Source organism: Rattus norvegicus, chromosome 10 (genome assembly GCF_021556685.1).
Source record: "Rattus norvegicus strain SHRSP/BbbUtx chromosome 10, alternate assembly SHRSP_T2T, whole genome shotgun sequence".
NCBI lineage: Eukaryota > Metazoa > Chordata > Mammalia > Rodentia > Muridae > Rattus > Rattus norvegicus.
In genome coordinates this window covers 67,874,749-67,892,749 of record NC_141543.1, presented here as the reverse complement: position 1 = coordinate 67,892,749, position 18,001 = coordinate 67,874,749, and the positions used below count along the sequence as shown (strand labels likewise).

The window sequence follows — 18,001 nt, the reverse complement described above, 5'->3', positions numbered from 1 at the left end:
TACCCTTAGATGACCTAAATCTCAATCTCTCTGTCTTCTCTCTCTCTCTCTCTCTCTCTCTCTCTCTCTCTCTCTCTCTCTCTCTCTTCTCTCTCTCTCTCTCTCTCTCTCTCTCTCTCTCTCTCTCTCTGTGTGTGTGTGTGTGTGTGTGTGATTTTAAAGAATTTGTGTTTCTTTGAGTTTTTTTGACGAGGTCACAGTTGGAATTTATGGGCTTCCCATTTATCCCTTCTCTATGGAAGAGTCCTGTGCTAACAGGAAGACTGTAACTGGCATTTATAGGTCTTGAAACCAAACATATTCTGTTCAGTTGCCCTGATATTGGGAGCCAGGTTAATTCCAGGACTTGGGAGACAGAAGTGAATCTCTGCTCTGGTCTACATAGCAAGTTCTAGGCTGGGCAGGCAGGGCCACATAATGAAAACCTGTCTCAGCAAATAATAATAATATTGATATCAAATAAGGACAACTCACAACATTCTAGAGTAAAATCTTGGCTTTTGAAGGATTTCTTTTTCCTTTCTAAGTTTATCTTCTTCTGGCTGCACATATCAAAAAGCATTAAAAATGTATAGGCCTCTCTACACTTTTGGTGTCTTATGATCCTTTCTGCATAGCAGAATCTCAAAGAGTACTTCTTGGAGAACTTGTTAACTAATTTGTCAATCATAAATCTAAGAGACAATCATCGATGACCACGATGTAATTTACAAAAATATACAAGTAATCGTCTGTCTTCACAGGGTGTTGCCAATGCCTTCAGCGCGGCTTATCACTACGTTCACAGCAGGGAACACATTCTGCACACTGTGCTCACCGGCATCAGGTGGCTCTTCAGTATCACGGCTGGCATCACCACCATCACTATGTGCTTCACCGAACCTAGCTCAGAACAGGTAGGTGAGGCCCGGCCATGTCACGCCTTCCCAATACTATACCGATATTGAATATTAGTGTCTTTCTAACATTTAAGAGTCATTATTGGGGATGTGGCTCAGTGGTAGATCACTTGCTAGCATGCTCAAGGCTCTGGGTTTGATCCCAGAACCACACACATCAAAAGAAACTAATAAAGACAATTATGACCCCAACTCATAACAAGTATCTATTAAAATTGTCTTGGGTAAAAGGAATATTGTTTGATCAACATGGAAAAAAAAACAAGAGTCCGTCAGGGAGATGGCTCGATGGATACAGATACTCCATTGCAGGTTTGATGAATTTGCTCCCCAGTTCGCACAAGGAGAGAATCAGCTACTGAGACTTGTCTTCTGGCCTCCACACATGTGGCAAACACACCTGCACACACACACGTAGGTGAGAAAGACACTGGGTGAGGATTTAGCTGAGCAAATCCCAGAGCTCCTGAAGATAGGCTTTCTCCCACAGGCAAGTGAGATACTTAGGAAACAACTGAGTTTAAAAGTCCCAATGTTTGAAGGATGGGGCTGGAGACATGGCTCAACAGTTAAGAACACTAGCTGCTCTTGCAAAGGACCCCGGTTCAATCCCCAGAAACCACAATGTGGCTCACAACCACTTGCCATTCCAGTTCTAGAAGATACAATGCCTCTTCTGATCTTCATGGGCTGCAGCCTGCATATAATGCATATGAACTCATGCAAACATACTCGAGGATATATTAGATAGATAGTTGATAGATAGATGGATGATAGATAGATAGATAGATAGATAGATAGATAGATAGACAGACAGACAGACAGACAGATGTTTCAATTTGGGTGGGTTGGGTTGGAGAAGTTACTCAGTGGTTAAGAGCATTGATTGCTCTTGCAGAGGACCCAGGTTCTGTTCCCAGCACCCACACCAGGTGGTTCACAGCTGCCAGTAACTCCAGTTCCCAGGGTTCCAACACCCTCCGTTGTCATCTGTGGCCACCTGCCCACATGAAGTACACATATAGATAAGCAGGGACACATGCATATACACGAATTATAATTGTATTTCAAGTCCCAATTTTGAAGCCTACGAAAGAAAACTTCTTCTGACTCACCCTGGGATACAGCCATTGGCCCAAGAGGCAACACATGCCAGAATTGTCTGAGTAATGCAGGAAGTGTCTGGAGTGCTGTTTTAGGACCCAATTACATCATAGCAATAAAGCATTTTAAGGACTCCTGTCTGTAAAATGAATGCTTGCTCCACGTTCACTTTGCTTCTTTCTACTCACCTCTACTGCTAGTGTTTTCCACATCATGAGGCTAATGAAAAGGTGTCGTCTTTAGAAGTAAGGCCAGATAAGGTCATTATTCATGCCCACAGTCCCAGAACTTCAGAGTGTTTGGTGAGTTCAAAGTCGACCTAAGCTACACAGTGAGACGTGGTCAGGAAAGGAAAGAAAGAACGCCCATTTCCCTCTCTCAGTGGCTCGGTCACGCTGATAAGCCTTGACATTAGAGAGGAGACACGCATACATAAAGAACTCTCGATGCTTGGTAGAGATGTTGAGACTCTCTTGTCTCTGCATCAGTCCTGGGCGTAGATTAGGACCAGGAATGGGAGGTTTCAATTGTCCTCAGACCTTGTAATGAACTCCGTCTGACAGGCTACTTCCCCCTGCCCCCTAGTGAGGCCAAAGTGGGATCTGAGAAGGATTCAGAAGATAACAACTGTGGCAAATGGGCAAAATAGCCCAAACCAGTAAACAAGGATTGAGGCTTTCCAGTGTTTGGTTTTAGTATCTTGACAGCACAGACAAAAGACATGGTCTCCCTGCTCAGGGGCGTTTATGCTGAAAGGTTAAGTGAATGACAGTCTTCCCAGCAGCCACATGATGGCACGGCCAGGAGAGACTGCAACGGCTTTTAGACATTAGTTTTCTTCTAGCCATGTGGATCCTAGGGATCAAACTCTGGTCATCAGGCAGGTGCCAAGTTTACTCACTGAGACATCTAACCCCAACCCCCGCTGCCGCCAGCTTCAGCATGGCAGTGCCCTCAACTGCCCCTAGAGCAATGGCTCTCAACTTTCCTAATGCTGCGACCCTTTAATACAGTTCCTCATGTTCCATAAAGTTATTTTTGTTGCTATTTCATAACTGTAATCTTGCTACTGTTGTGAATCATAATGTAAATATCTGTGTTTTCTAATATGTTTGGAGACCCTCTATGAAAGAGTCATTCCGTCCACAAAGGGGTCATGGCTTAAGTATTTTTTATTTGCAACCTCCTTTTTGCCCAAGAAATTTTTACACAAACTAATAAGTATTTTAAAAAATAGGTTAATAAATCCAAAATTTTGCTAGTCTTAAATCATAAATTCATTTTTGAAAATTCTTTTGACATATATGTATAATTTTATGTAAAATTATTAAAGAGGAAAAGAAAGCTTGGGAACTGATGAGATGGATTAAAAGTTTGGCTGAATATTTGATGCTGTACCACAAAGAAATCTCCAACAGTTTTCATGATTGATTGATGTGCTGATTTTATAATCACCAATCTAAGACGCAGCTTTGCACAGATCCATAATACAAAAGGCAGAAGTATGTCAGGAACTGTGTCCTAGTCCCAAACGAAAAGACATTTAACAATTTTTTATGAAACTCAAGTAAGCAACTCAAACAGAAATTTATAAAATCAAATATTCTAACACAACATTATTCAAAGATATACTAATTTGATCCTTAAATGCTAAGGGACAATGGTCAAAAAATATTAAAAGTCTTTGTTTCAACCTTCTACAGTAAAAGGACTTCCAGAGATGTCACCATCCCTGATTTCAAGCTGTACTAGAGAGCTATAGTAATAAAAACTGCATAGTATTGGCATAAAAAGACAGGTTGGTCAATGGAATTGAATGAAAAACCCAGAATGTAAATCTTCACACCTATGGAGACCTGGTAAAGAAGCCATAAATGCACGATGGAAAAGAAGAAAGGATCTTCAACAGATGGTGCTGGTCTAACAGGATGTCTGCATGTAGAGGAATGTGCATCTACCTGTGCAGAAAATCCAAGCCCAGCTGGATCAAAGGCCTCAACATAAAACCAGATACACTGACCTGATCGGAGAGACAGCGGGGAACAGCCTCGAATGCACTGGCACAGGACACGACTCCCTGAACAGAACACCAATAGCTCGGCCACTGAGGTCAACAGTAAATGGGACCTCTTGAAACTGAAAAGCTTCTGTAAAGCAAAGGACACTGTCAAAGGAACAAAACAGCAGCCTACAGAATGGAAAAAGATCTTCCCAACCCCACACCCGACAGGGGCCTGATACCCAAAATATATAAAGAACTCGAGAAACTAGTCAAATAATACAATTAAAAATGGGGTATAGCTCTAAATAGAGAATTCCCATAATGGCCAGGAAACACTTAGGAAATGTTCAGCATCCTTAGCCATCAGGAAAATGCAAATCAAAATGACTCTGAGAGTCCACCTTACACCTGATAGAACGGTTAAGATCAAAAACAGACGTGCCAGCTCAGGCTGTGGAGGATGTGGAGCGAGGGGGAAACTCCTCCATTGCTGGTGGGAGCGCAAACTTGTCCAGCCACTCTGGAAATCAATATAGCATTTCTGTGAAAACTGGGACTCAATCTAGATGGAGACCCAGCTTTCCACTTCTGGGCACATACCGAAAGGACACTCCGTCCTACTACAAGAACTCTTGGTCAGCTACGTTCAGAGCAGCTTTATTCCTAATATCCAGAAACTGGAAATAACCTACATGTCCCAAACCAAAGAATAGATAAGAAAATGTGGTACGTTTCCACAACGGAGTGTTACAGAGACCTACAGCCGAACAGTAGGCAGAACCTGGGGAATCCTACAGAAGGAGAGGAAAGATTGCAGGAGCCCAGGGGTCGTGAACACTACAACAAAACCCACAGAATGAACTAACCTGGGTCACAGGGGCTCACCGAGACTGGACTGACAATCAGACCCAGGCCTTCTGCATGTATGTTATGGTTGCGTAGCTTGGTCATCCTCATAACAGTGGCAGCAGGGGCTGTCTCTGACTCTCTTGCTTGCTTTTGAGTCCTTTTTCCTCCTTCTGGGTTAACCCTTCCAGCCTTCGTATGAGGGAAGGTGCCTAGTCTTATCGAAACTTGATATGCCATGGTTGGCTGATAACCTTGGGAAACCTTCTCCTTTCTAAGAAGAAACAAGAGGAGTGGGTCAGAGAAAAGGGAGTTGGGAAAGTGGGGGGTGGGGAACTGGGGGGAGAGGATGGAGGGGAAACTGCAGTACAGATGTAATATATGAAAGAAGAATCAACAAGTCTTTGTTTCCCATAGTTAAAGCATTACGTTTCTGTAAGAGCAGAGTGTTTCTACACAAAGAGAAAACACTGCAGTGTTCCTTGGTGATGCGTGGCATGACGTGTGTATCACGTGATACAACACGGGCAGGGGCTGCAGGAAACATCTCAGTTCATTCTAACTTTGGTCGTCACACCTTAATGATGAAAATTTTATGTACCTCCCACGTTCAGTGTGTTACAACTTACAAGTAAGAGATTACCAAGATGTGTCTTAAAGGTTGAAAACTTCTTAGAAGCCAAGGAAATAGAGACGAAGCAAGGAGAATGAAAAAGGGATGTCAGTCTGCTAGGAGGATAACCGGGAGAGCGCGGTCCTAAAAGCCACTGGGAAAAAAGCTTATCAAGAAGCGAGTGTTGGCGCCAGCCCCAGCCACACTGGCCCCCGTGGCAGCCCGGAAGAAAGACATGCAAGCGTCTGCCTCCAATGCCATTTCGAGGGACAGATGTGTGACAGGGAGATAGGAAAGATGGACGTGAAGAGAAGAAAGAACGCAAGGCCAGGAGTAGAAAGATGGATCTGGAGACTCGATGGCAGTGACAAACAGGCAGATATAAGGAGGTCCTGATGAGGTCCTGGTCCAGGGGCTGCCACCCAGGGCCATTTTGGGGTCCTGCTGCAGCTGTGTCTCTGCATCGATGTCCGTGGCTGGAGTTACCACCAAAGGCCAAGCAGATGTCCGTGGTCTGGGCTGCTGCTGGAGACCATTTGGATAGCTAAGGGCCATGCTGCTGCAGGGGGACATGCTGATCTGAGTGGCCCACACTACCACCTAAGGCCATGGGGACATCTGGGCCCAGGCTGCTGCCAGGGGGCCATGTTGTCCTACAGCAACCTAGGTCTGTGTTGATGTCCCAGACCCATGTTAATACCAAAGGCTGTGCAAATGTCTGGATTGGTCTGGATTTCTGCCGGAGGCCCAATGCAGAGCTGGCCCCACCCCTCACCTCTACAGCACAACAGAGCTGACCCTGATGGTTGGGGTGTGGGAGAGCTGGTCCCAAGGGCATGAGCTCAGGAGAGCTGGCCCCACCCTTTGTCTGCCATGAACACCCCTCCCTTTGCCAGTGTCACTTATGGCAGGTGGGTAAGCTGGTCCTGAGGTGTGAACCCTACATCTCACCTGGTCCTGAGTTCAATTCCCAGCAACCACATGGTTGGTGGCTCATGACCATCTATAGTGAGATCTGGTGCTCTGTTCTAGCAAGCAAGTATAAATGCAGAGAGAGCACTCGTACATAAATTAAATAAATCTTTTTTAAAAAGGTACTATCTTTTAAAAAAAGAATAGTTGTAGGGGTTGGGGATTTAGCTCAGTGGTAGAGCGCTTGCCTAGCAAGTGCAAGGCCCTGGGTTCGGTCCCCAGCTCCGAAAAAAAGAAAAAAAAAAAAAAAAGAATAGTTGTAGTAAAGTAGTAGAGAAAATGACTTCATTGGAAAGTATTTCTTATTATACTTACTTTCCATGGGCCCTTATATATTTTCTACGTGTTTTCCAATGGTTTTTCTTGTTTAGTGAGGTGGTATCTTACTTAGGCTGGCTTGGAATTCACTGTGTAGCCAAGACTAACCTTAAATTTATGATCCCCCGACCTCCACCTCCCAAGCACTGGTTTTACGGCCGTGTACTACCATAGCAGCCACAATAAACACACAGATGACTGTGGTGACACACACTCTCAAACTCTGTACTCAGACAATCTTTCTGAGTCTCAGGCCAGTCTGGTCTACATAGGGAGTTCCAGGCCAGCCAGGGATACGTAGCTAAACCCTTTCTCAAAACAAAACAAAACAAACAAGAAAAGAAAAAGAAAAAACCCCCAAAAAAACAAAAAACAAAACAAACAAACAAAAAACAGAAGCATGTAGTTCTATCAGATCTTTTTAAATCTATGTATTAAAATAATGTTATTCCTTTGAAAACTTTTACTTTTTAGGATATGGTTCTTTTAATGGTCCCGAATATATACAATGTCAATGTCCTTAAAATCAGAACTCACTTAAACTTCCCTGATTTTTCCTCTCTTTGTGCATCCCAGAAAGATCCAGTCACTGATTTCCAATGAGATCTCTTCCTGTTTTTCAGGAAGACTATGTCTTGCGCAATATGATGCTTACAGATCATCTCGGTGTAGCAGAAATCCATGCAGATCCCCCCACTATCTCGAGGAGAGCGTGCATCTTCAGGTATGAGGCACATCCGGTTCATCCGACTGGCATGATCATGGCTGTGAAGACGCGGCCTGGTTACTACACAACTTGTTCTAACAGCTCATTCAGTACTATTTAAATTTACTAACCAACCCTTGTTTTGCTCACAGTTCTGTGAACACTAGAACGCACTGGTTCTTCTCGTCACCAGCACAAACAGGATAAGGGGCGCTATTTTAGAAAAAAATTTTTTAAATCTTTCATTGAAGCAGGTAGGTAGCCACCCTGCCCAGACCCCCACCATGCCTCCATGCCACCATGTCATATTTCCTGCAGAGAAACTTTCTCTAAGGAAGCCTCCTTCCGTGGTTAGAGCCCTTTAGCAGTTCCCCAAGATTACCCTGAATTCTCCCCAACCCCGTGGCCCCACCACACACCCAGAGCAGCTGACAGCTAAGGACAGACGTGCTGGGATGCAAACACCCTCTCTTGCCTTGGAATCAGACTTAGCCTTTGGTATAACTGACATCCAAGATCTCCTTGGGACTAGACTTGGCAGACAGGATCCTGCTTCCTCTGTCCCTCACGGGTTTCTCCAAGGAGCATTTCCTCATCAGTGACAGGCATGAGCACCCTTGCTTCAGGCTCTGCTTTTAGAGAACCTTCCAGCATTCATCTAACACATTTTAGACTGTCCACACATTAAAAAAAAACAAAAACAAACACCTTTCAGATAAGTATAACTAGACCATGTTAGACATCGAGGCAGAGCCTCATGGTACAGAACAACTGGGACTGCTAGCTTTAGTGAGCTCTTCAAGGAAGGCACTCTGCTGTTCAACCAGAGACGTATCCAACTGAGGTGAACCGTGTGAAATTGTTGCATTCTGGGGAGATGAAAGGACCCTGACGAGTGCATCGAAGCAAGACAGGCAGAAGATATTCTGTGGATTTGGATTTGGAATGCCCCATACAGGCCAGGCTGTAAGAGACCTATGCTTATTTATTTTGGTTTCAGGGACTTCCTCTTTAAATGCACAGACACTTCAGAAGTTATTTTGGCTTCTTCTGGTGGAGAAACCCACATTGCCATTCCACTTCGCCAGATAAGCGGAGAGGCTATAGGTGTCCTCGATGTTAACATTGGCCGGAGTCGGATGCTGGTATATCAAGAGTATAAAGACCTACAGAAAATGATGAAGATGATCCAAAATGTCTCCTATGAAATACTGGGCGAAGTCTCTGGAGAAATCGAGAAACAAATGGTTTTAGGTACTGTGAATATGGTAACAGTCTGGATTCGTGGTTTGCTTGGAGGAAACCAGACACTGAGAGGCAGGGTATACTTTCCAAAGTTAGTGATTTTCCGTGTGAGGAGATAGCATTCTTAGCCATGTGAGTGTTTGTGCTCTGTGACCCAGCAAAGGGCAAGGAGTCATCATGTCATCGTCTCAGTCGGGGTCTTCCAGTGAGAGGCAAGATGGCCCATCTGCTGGGAAGCACATAAATATGCATGCCTGTTGCCTTTGTCATAATCTCGTGAGGGCAGTGGCCATAGCCCATTGGCCACGCATGGAAAATGAGGATTGGTAAAGAACGGATGGTAAAAAGATGAACTTTGCTCCTGTTTTTCCCCCACAATTTGACACCGCGTCCAGTAATCCAACCTCTCAGCTTACAGATTAAAGGGCTAAAAGCTGCAAGGCTAGAGTAGACCCCCACCCCCAGGTTCAGCCACAAGCCCCTGGCTGGGCCAAGACGAGTGACTGCTCCATGTACCATAGGCTACCCATAGCACAAGCTCATCTAAGAGTGGGTTAGAAGAAGGTAACGGAAGCCCTCGACTAGAACGAACCAAATAGGATTATGTCGAATGGAGCAGAATAGATTAAGTAGATAGATTTGTAGCTGTTACACAGACTGTGGTAAGAAGAAAGAAGCTCAGGCAGAGTGACAGCAGCTGTGACACCAGCTCCTTCAGAGACTGGTGCAGGACCATCACTTAAGATGAGAACAAGAAATATGGGGCGGGATGCTTGTCCTGGGAGTGTGCACTCTGTACAGCTACTGAGTCTAAAGGCCTTTTATTCACAGCACTGGGGACTAAACCCTGAGACCCGCACCTCACAGCGGCTACTCCACCACTAAGTTACGGCCCCAGCCCTATTTTTAATTTTTATTTTGAGACAGGGTCTCACTACATTGCCCAAGCTGGCCGTGAACTTTCTATAAAGTTCATGGAAGACTATGAACTCATAATCCCCCTGTCTCAGCCTTCCACATAGCTAGGATTATCAGGCTGTGTTACCAGGCACAACAAGACTAAGCAGTGCATTCATTTAATTCCCATGCCTTGCCCAAGAAGTAGGATTGGCTCTATTCCCACAAAAGTGTATATATATTGAATATATATACATTATGTTGAAAGGACAATATAATTAATGATGGAGGAAGCCTTCACCCTAAGTCCTAATTATAAAACTCAGACTTGGTTTTGTTTGTTTGTTTGTGTTTTTTCCGTTTTTATCCCTAAATGGTACATCAGATATAATCCTATTTTGGTTTTTTTTTTTCATGATCAGAGAAACTAAAATGGCTTGGAATCATGGGACATGGTTTTCTTTGGCCCGGAATGCTGTGCAGGAGTAATGTGTGTGATTAGAGTGTGTGTCGTTCCAGAGATGGAAGTGGCAGGAGAGGTGAAGCGGGCAGCGATTCTCTTCTTCCGAACCATGCTGCAGGACCTGCGGGGGTGCCTCCGCCTCCTCGACTCCATGGAGTTTGTGTCGCTGCTGCTCTATGAGCACAAGCACTCTGTCGACTTTCTTCAAGAAGACCTCAGTCCCCAGGAGGTGGAAGCCAACGTGACACTTATACACGACATCCTGAAAGGAGTCATCTTGTTCTCTCAGCAGGACAAAGACCCTTTCAGGGACTTGGAAGAGTGGGAAAGATGGAAATTTGTGAGTTTGGGGGTGATTTTTAGTATGCAAATTATAACGGTGAAACCCTCGGCGTCCAGATGCAAGCATCTTCCCCTAGTGTCCTCATCACCCACACCTGACAAGCGCACACACTTGACATCTTAAAAGCCCATCTTTTGTATCCTTTCTCACGACCCCTGTATACCCCAAACATACAGCCCAAAGCTGACCATGGTCTTGACATCTGACACCAGGGATTTGCCTGTTGAGAATTTACCTGTATGGGATTGTGTATGCTGGTGAGCTGGGCACTGCCTTTCTGCTGGGTGACCACATAGCTTCTCTTTGGCTCTTTGTTCACAGCACATTAACAAGTACTTAGTGGAGGAGATCTGTGCGCTTGATCCAACTGCTAGCAATGTGGAAATCAATGTAGAGCTTATTACAAGATATATCCAAGGTAAGGTTCTACCTAATAATTTAAATATACACTAACAGCAAAACTCTGCGAGAGATTTCCATTATAGTAAAAACCAAAACGGCTCTTGAACTGAGTTTACAGGAGAGTAAAATTGTGCACGAGTTTCTAAAAGGAAAGATACAATCTACAATTTGTTCTATTCACCAAAGTGTCTGTGCCACACAGAGGGATTCACAAGTGTGCCTGTCTCCATTCACTGACTGCTTGTACTCACTCAGAGCTTTCTAATAGCTCTCACTACTAAGGAAGCTGAGTCAGGAGGATGGCTTCAGCCCGGATGTTCAGAGCCAGCCAGGGTGACATTGCAAGGCCATCATCTCAAAGCGGACAGATAGGAGCTACAGTGAGAACCGAACATTGTACAAAAAGTCTTCTATCTTTAGTTCCAATGAAGAACAAGAATTTTTTTTAAAGATCATTAGTGTATACAGGCTGGTAGTGTGGCCCCCTTCAGAGGAGAGTCAGCAAGAGTGCAGAGCCAGGAGGAACCTGCCAGAGAATCAGCCACACCTAAAAGCAAATACACACACACACAGGCGAAGTCCTCGCCATGTGAATTCCTCCAGCTGACGGCCCAGGCCAGGCGTGGGAGGGAACTAAGTGAAAAAAACGCTTGTTTCACTTTGCAACTTAGGAGAAACTAATCGCTGACACGGGGTGAAAGGCAGGATCAGAAGGATCTGCAAGGTCAAGGCCAGTGGCCAGCCAGCCAATGCTGCATCTGAGACTCAGTCTCCAAAAGAAAACAAACAAAAACACCCCTAATCATTAACAGTGAAATGGCTCTGTTAATTCTCTCCAAAGGAGGACCTGGAGATGAGGAGGGTTAGGGAGATAAACCCTGGAGCTAAGCATCCCGAGCACAGAGCCAGGCTTCTCTGGATTCCCTAAAACAGCTCTCTCCTCCCTCCCCTACTCTCTCTGGAGACTCCACCAAGTCAGGGGCTTTCTGGGCTTCTGTGGTGCATACGTTAGGTTGAGAAGCTCAGAACTGAGAGACCCCCAAGGACAAGGGAAAGACAAAAGCAATGGCAGGGATGGTAGCCTCTCTCCTCAGACTGTAGACACAGAGGTGGCGAGCACTGAGCTTGTGGTGTGGTGACGTCATAGAGATGTTTCTAGGAAAGCGAGGATTCCCCAAAGCCTGGGAGAGCTTGGGCATAGGAGAGGACACAAGACTCGCAAAGAATTAATGTGCACCATGAGTAGTGTGAATCTGGTTTAAAAATCCCATTTGGGATTCTATGTGAGCGACAGAGACTCTGAGCTCATTCATGGGAGCCTCTGCATTCACAGGCACCACAGGCCTGACTTCTAAGCTTCTGTTCAAGGGAATCAGTACCATCAGTAATAAAAACAACTGGATACTGTTTACTGTTGGCCGCGTGTGTGTGTGCGCGCGCGCGTGCGTGCGTGTGCGTGTGCATGTTACTGAATACTTGCTAGGCAAGCACTCTACTGCCAAGCTAGACCTCCTACGCTCCGTTTACTTTTTATTTTGAGAAGAAGTCACACTAAATTGCTTAGGCAGGCCTTAAACTTGTGATCCTCTTAAGTCTTCTAAGTGGCTAGGATTACAGATCTGTATCATTAATACCTTTCCAGTGTATACTTTTATATACTTCAAATATTCTATATTTGAGGACTTTGAAGTCCAGAGAAACCTGTATCTGTCCCCAGGATGCCTAGCTCCAAGTTTAGTCTCCCTAGCCCTTCCCCCACCTCCAGTCTCTGGTTCTTCCTTTGTGAGAGAACTTATAGCCACCGTTTGTCTAATTGGTATTCTCCCTGTGACCTTGTTCCTCTTGGACCCCACCAACTTGCCAGCCTCTCCACCTAGAGCTTACTCCCAGGGTTCCTTGTGTTCCTGAGCAATGTTCCCCTTCTTGGACAAGGGCATAGGCACCCACCGAACTTCAACCCAGTCCCTCTGACATAAGGAATAAGCATAAGGGACAGGCCTTGCCATTTTATACCCTGCAGGTGTGTGTCCTTACATCCCCCAACCCCAGGAGAGGCTACAGGCTCCTCTGGCAGGGCACAATGCCTCAAAAGAATCTCTTCAGATTTGCCTGTTAGAGCCACCTGCAGTTGCACACTCTGCTCAGAACGCATGCAAATTTCCACCACTCGCCCAGTCTTTGAACTCTGGCCTTTATTTCAGCAGCCTTCACCACGGAAAATACTGCGTTCTGCTTGCCGATAGTGCCCTCCGATGGCAGAAATCAGAACTGCAGGTGACAGACCGGGACGCAGCCAAAACCAACAATTTGCAGGTTTCCCTTTCTAAACCAGCAACCCTTTAGTGTTCTCAGTCTCTGTAGCAACCAACAAAGCTCACAGGTCACCGGATATATCAGTCCTCTCTCGTTTAGATGAAGTTATATCAAGAAATTCTAAGCTCCGTGCTTGAGGGAAGGAAGAGTTCTCTGGGCACATCTTTCTGTTTGTGTCAGGAGAGTCCCCTTGTGGCAGGGCAATCTATTACAGTTCGGAGTTTGTATGGCCTTCCTGCAGCTTTAAGGAAAAGCTCTCATTCGGGAAGCCGGATCAGTATGAGATGGCACCAGCGATCTCATAGGTTCTGCCTGGGACTGGATCTGCTGGGAAGAGCCTGGGGTCTAGAGTGGGGTGGATGGACACCCCACTGGAGAAAACTTAGTGTCCCTTTCTCAGCAGGTACCATCTGCAAACAGCTTCTTCCTTAGGGTTGGGACTTTGTGTCCACTTCCCCTTCTCTGTCCTGAGACTTTGTCTAGTTTGGACCTATCACAGTCTGAGTTTGTATGGTAGCAGCCTTGTTGGGTCTGGAAAATGTTGTTTATTGGGGTCATCCCCGCCCACCTCAGGCTCCTGCCTCCTCTTCCACACAGACCTTAAGCCTTGAGGGGAAGAGTTTGAAGACAATGTCCCATCTAGGACTGGGTGCTCCAAAGTCTCTCACCGTCTGTACTTACCCAACAGCATTTTCCTTTCTCCTGTCTTTTTCTTTTCTTTTCTTTCTTTCTTCCTCTCTTTCTTTCTTTCTTCCTCTCTTTCTTTCTTTCTTTCTTTCTTTCTTTCTTTCTTTCTTTCTTTTTTTTTCTTTTCTTTTTTCGGAGCTGGGGACCAAACCCAGGGCCTTGCGCTTGCTAGGCAAGCGCTCTACCACTGAGCTAAATCCCCAACCCCTCTTTCTTTCTTAAGTGCTGGGTCTAGGACCAATGGTCCCACACTTAGCTAAGCAAGCCCTTGACCTCTGAGCCCTCCTCCAGTAGGGGTTTTCTGAGAAATAATGCTTTTCCAGGTATTTTAGGTCTGAAAATGTTTTCATTTAACCCTTGTACTTGATTTCTGGGGAAAATAATTTTGAAGACATTTAGGAGTTGAAGACTCAGGAGGTTCTGGTTTTAGTCCTCTCTAAAAGTCGCCAGGTTGGGGGAAACTCTTTAACCAGAGACACCTTGACCCATTCATTGTCTTTTTTTTTTTTTTAATGAAATATCTCATTTTTTTTAAATGAGATACCAAGCCTGGGGTGTAGGTCATTTTGTTAGAGTCCTTGCCTCACATACGCAAAGTTGCAGGATCAATCCCCGATCCCACAGAAAGGAGACATGGAGACCGGGACCTGCAATGCCAGCACTTGGGAGGTAGAGGCAGAGAGGTCTTAAGCGGAGGTCATCCTCGGAAGTTCAAGCCAGCCTGGAACATGTGATATCCTGTCTGGAGAGAAAGCAAGAGAAACATAAATCACATCACACACACTTCCGAGTTCTGAGCTACTCGTTTTGGATAATACACCAATCACTGGTGCTATCTGATTTTATGACATTTTCCAAAGTAAGCTGCAGCCCATTAGCGCTCGCTCCCTCTCTTTTCTCACTCTGTTCCCCAGCAACTGCGAATCTGCTTTCTGTCTGCTCGGATTTGCCCGTCTAGACTTTTGATATAAATGGGGTTATGCAATCAGTGGCGTTTGGTTCGCTTATCCTGGTGCTTGCAGGGTTCATGTCCATTTCAGTGTGTGTCAGTTGTTTGTTCCTGGATTATCTATACATGGATGTGCTATAACTCACTTACCCATGAGCCTCTGGGATTTTTGTTTCTGACTCTTGGGATTGTATTGCCAGGAACGTTTTGTTTACAGTTGCTTTCTTGGTGGTGGTGATGGTGTGTTTGTTTGTTTTGTTTTTTATGCAGATGTGTATTCTGTTCTCTTGGGCACAGATCCTAGGGGTGGAGTTACTAGGTGCATGGCGGCTCTCTGCTTAACTTTTGTGGGAATGTCTCTATGGCCTTCGAAGCTCCAAGGTTGCTATTGAGATGTTGGAAGCCTTCCTTGTTTCTGAGTTTGTAAATGTTTGCTTCTCCTTGGAAGCTATAGAGTCACTCCTTTATCCCCAGAGTTGTGAGATTTCATGATAATCCTTGATGTGGCTATTCCCACCCACGGGTCTGGGTTCTTGCTGGGTCTTTTCCATTGTGAAGCCCAGGTCCCCACCTCCTAGATACCCACATAGCATCCAGGTTGCTGCTATAGCAAGTTGTGTGCTGCACAAAGGTGCCCCACTGGGAGCTAAACACCCAACCTGGATTCCACTCACCAATCTATTGCCTTAGCCCGGAGCTGCGTCTGCTTGGAAGGGGGCATCTTTTCCTTCACAAACCTTTTCCTTGCTCAGCCAGCTGCAGGCTGGTCATTTATCCAGCATGGGTGACCTGAAGGCTGATGATGACCCCCTCCTCTCCTATTGTGATTCTTTATTCAGACATTGCTTCTCCTAGACTCAATCTTCAAAATTCTGTGTTTAGTGAGTAGAGTACAGCTAAGTAGTAGACCTGGCTTGCATGAAGCTCTAGGCTTGATTCCCGGTGTCTGCAAATAGGTAAACAGATGTCCTAGTTTCTCTCCCGTTTCCCACCTTTTTGCCGCTTTGCTTTACTTTCTGATCCGTTCTCTGTCTTATCTGCTAACCTGTGGACTGGGGAGGTGCAAGCACGTTTGCCCTCTGAGAGCCCCTGCACCTCTGTCCTCTAAGTACTTACCTTCTTCTGCCTGCCGTCCACATTTCATCTTGGGTCTCCCAGGGCCCTGATTATTGGGCCTTGAAGTGTTCTCTACCCTCGGGTTTCGCCTCTCTTTCTCCTTTGGTGTTTGAATCCCTGCATCTCCGTTTGATGATCTGTGTTTAAGAGTGAATCAACTTCCTGTATCTGTTGTATCTGTGCTTCTCCAAGTTCTTTATCTTGGACTGCCAGCTTCCTGGATGGCAAGATTCTTTCCTTACTCTGTCTGGAGAGGAAAAGCCTCGCTTCCCAAATTCTAGGACCTGATGACAAAGGAAGTCTACAGGGCTTCCATATTTAGAATACCTCCCAAGCGTCCTGCCATTTTCATCGGGGAGCTGCACTCTCAGCCCCATATAAGCTGCACTCCCAAAACTCCCGAGATGTTCCTAGAAGTGAGAGAGGAAGTCACCCAGTGCTATAGTGTGAGGATGAGACATAGGACTCTCTTTCCTAAATGCAACTAGACACCTTTCTGAACCCTGGGAGGCTTCTGGGATACGTAGATGTAGGCCTCCATGGCCGACTTAAGGATCCTGTAACCACTGCTGTTCCTTCACCCTTTGCTCATCCACTTTAAAGGAATGCTGACTATGTGCCAGGCTCTGTCTTGGAGGAACAACAGAGAATAAAGCTGACCAAGGTCCCTGATCTCAAGAAGCTCACAAGTCCATGGTGGCTCTTGCCTGCTATCAGGAGAACCAACTCCCTCTGAGCTACAGTGAGAACTTATCTAAGCAAAAACAAAACCCCACAAACCTTAGAGTCCAGAGGAAAGCAAAGGATAAACAAGACGGGGTAAGAATGTAGCCCAGTGGCAAAGGACTATGCCCACACACACACACACACACACACACACACACACACACACACACGCTGTGACAGGAACAGAGCAAGAGAATTTGAGACATATAGAAGATGAGGTCAGGGGTGATGGGTGGGGCAGCGGGCCGAATCAATCAGAGCCTCACACCATCATAATATACTATGAGACGTTCATGACATGGCTGATGCTCTGGAAGAATCACTGAAGAATCACTGAAGAATCATGGCCCCTGCTCCTAGTGCTCAAAGGCTAAGGCAGAAGAAGGCTATGAGTTCAAAAGTCAACCTGAGTTACATGGCGAGACTCCACCTAAAAAATAAAATCAGGAAATATAAGGAACTGGGCAGGGCGATGCCCACTTTTAATTCCAGCACTTGGGAAGCAGATCTCTGCGAGTTCAAGGCCAGCCTGGTCTACATAGTGAGTTCCAGGCTACCTGGGACTGTATAGTTAGATCCTGTTGAAAGAAGAAAAAAAGGACAAGAGGGGGGAAGGAGAAAACAAGGGGATCACTCTGCCGCTGTTAGAAAAGGCTTTGAGGTGGGGAGGGTTGGGCTGGGAGGGGAGAGTCAGAGACCAGTCACCGGGGCTGCTGCAGGAATTCGGGTGGGAGTGGCGCCAACCCAGACAGTGAGAAGTGCCTGCAGGGTATATAGTACAGATTTTGGTGAGAACCAGAATGCAATTCCACAGCGTGGGTGTGAAATGAGAATGAAACAAGAGCCAAGGTTGACGCTATGGTTTGGAGGAATGGAGAAGCCATTAGTGAAATTGGAGGACGCTGTAGGGTGGGGGCTCTGGTGGGGGAAGATGAAGAGGTCACATGCGGAGGCTAGAAAGACAGCTCGGCTGCTCTTGCTTGCTGAGAGCATTGGCTGCTCTTGAAGAGGACTAGAGTTCAGTTCCCAGCACCCACATGGTGGCTCACAACCACCTGTAACTCCTGTTCCAAGGGATCCAATGCCCTCTTCTGGCCTCTGTGGGCACCCACATGCGCACAGACACAGGCATGTGCGTGGCACACACATGCACGCACACACAAATAAAAAGTTTTTTGAAGAGTTTACACTTTACAAAATGAGGTCGAGGTGTCTACTGAATATCTGCACAGAGAACTGAATAAGTAGCTAGGAAAAGAAATCAGGGATTTTGCAGAAAGCTCTAGGTCAGGATCTAAAATTGAGATTTGTTGGCCAATAGGTGATTTGCAAAGGGAGAAGAGGAGTGGAGACAGTCCTACTGCCAAGGGGGCATAGCAGCAGGTTTGACAGCCACCAAA

The 18,001-nt window shown here is 45.8% G+C and overlaps 1 protein-coding gene across 1 annotated transcript in view; it reads left to right on the top strand.

Moving 5' to 3' along the window:
* Window positions 1-18,001, top strand: part of Efcab5 (EF-hand calcium binding domain 5) — a 119,931-nt gene that overhangs the window by 92,610 nt on the left and 9,320 nt on the right. Inside the window, 5 exon segments of the mRNA NM_001417684.1 lie at window positions 744-896; window positions 7,378-7,478; window positions 8,461-8,714; window positions 10,122-10,405; window positions 10,730-10,826. Of these exon segments, the coding sequence (NP_001404613.1) occupies window positions 744-896; window positions 7,378-7,478; window positions 8,461-8,714; window positions 10,122-10,405; window positions 10,730-10,826 (889 nt within the window).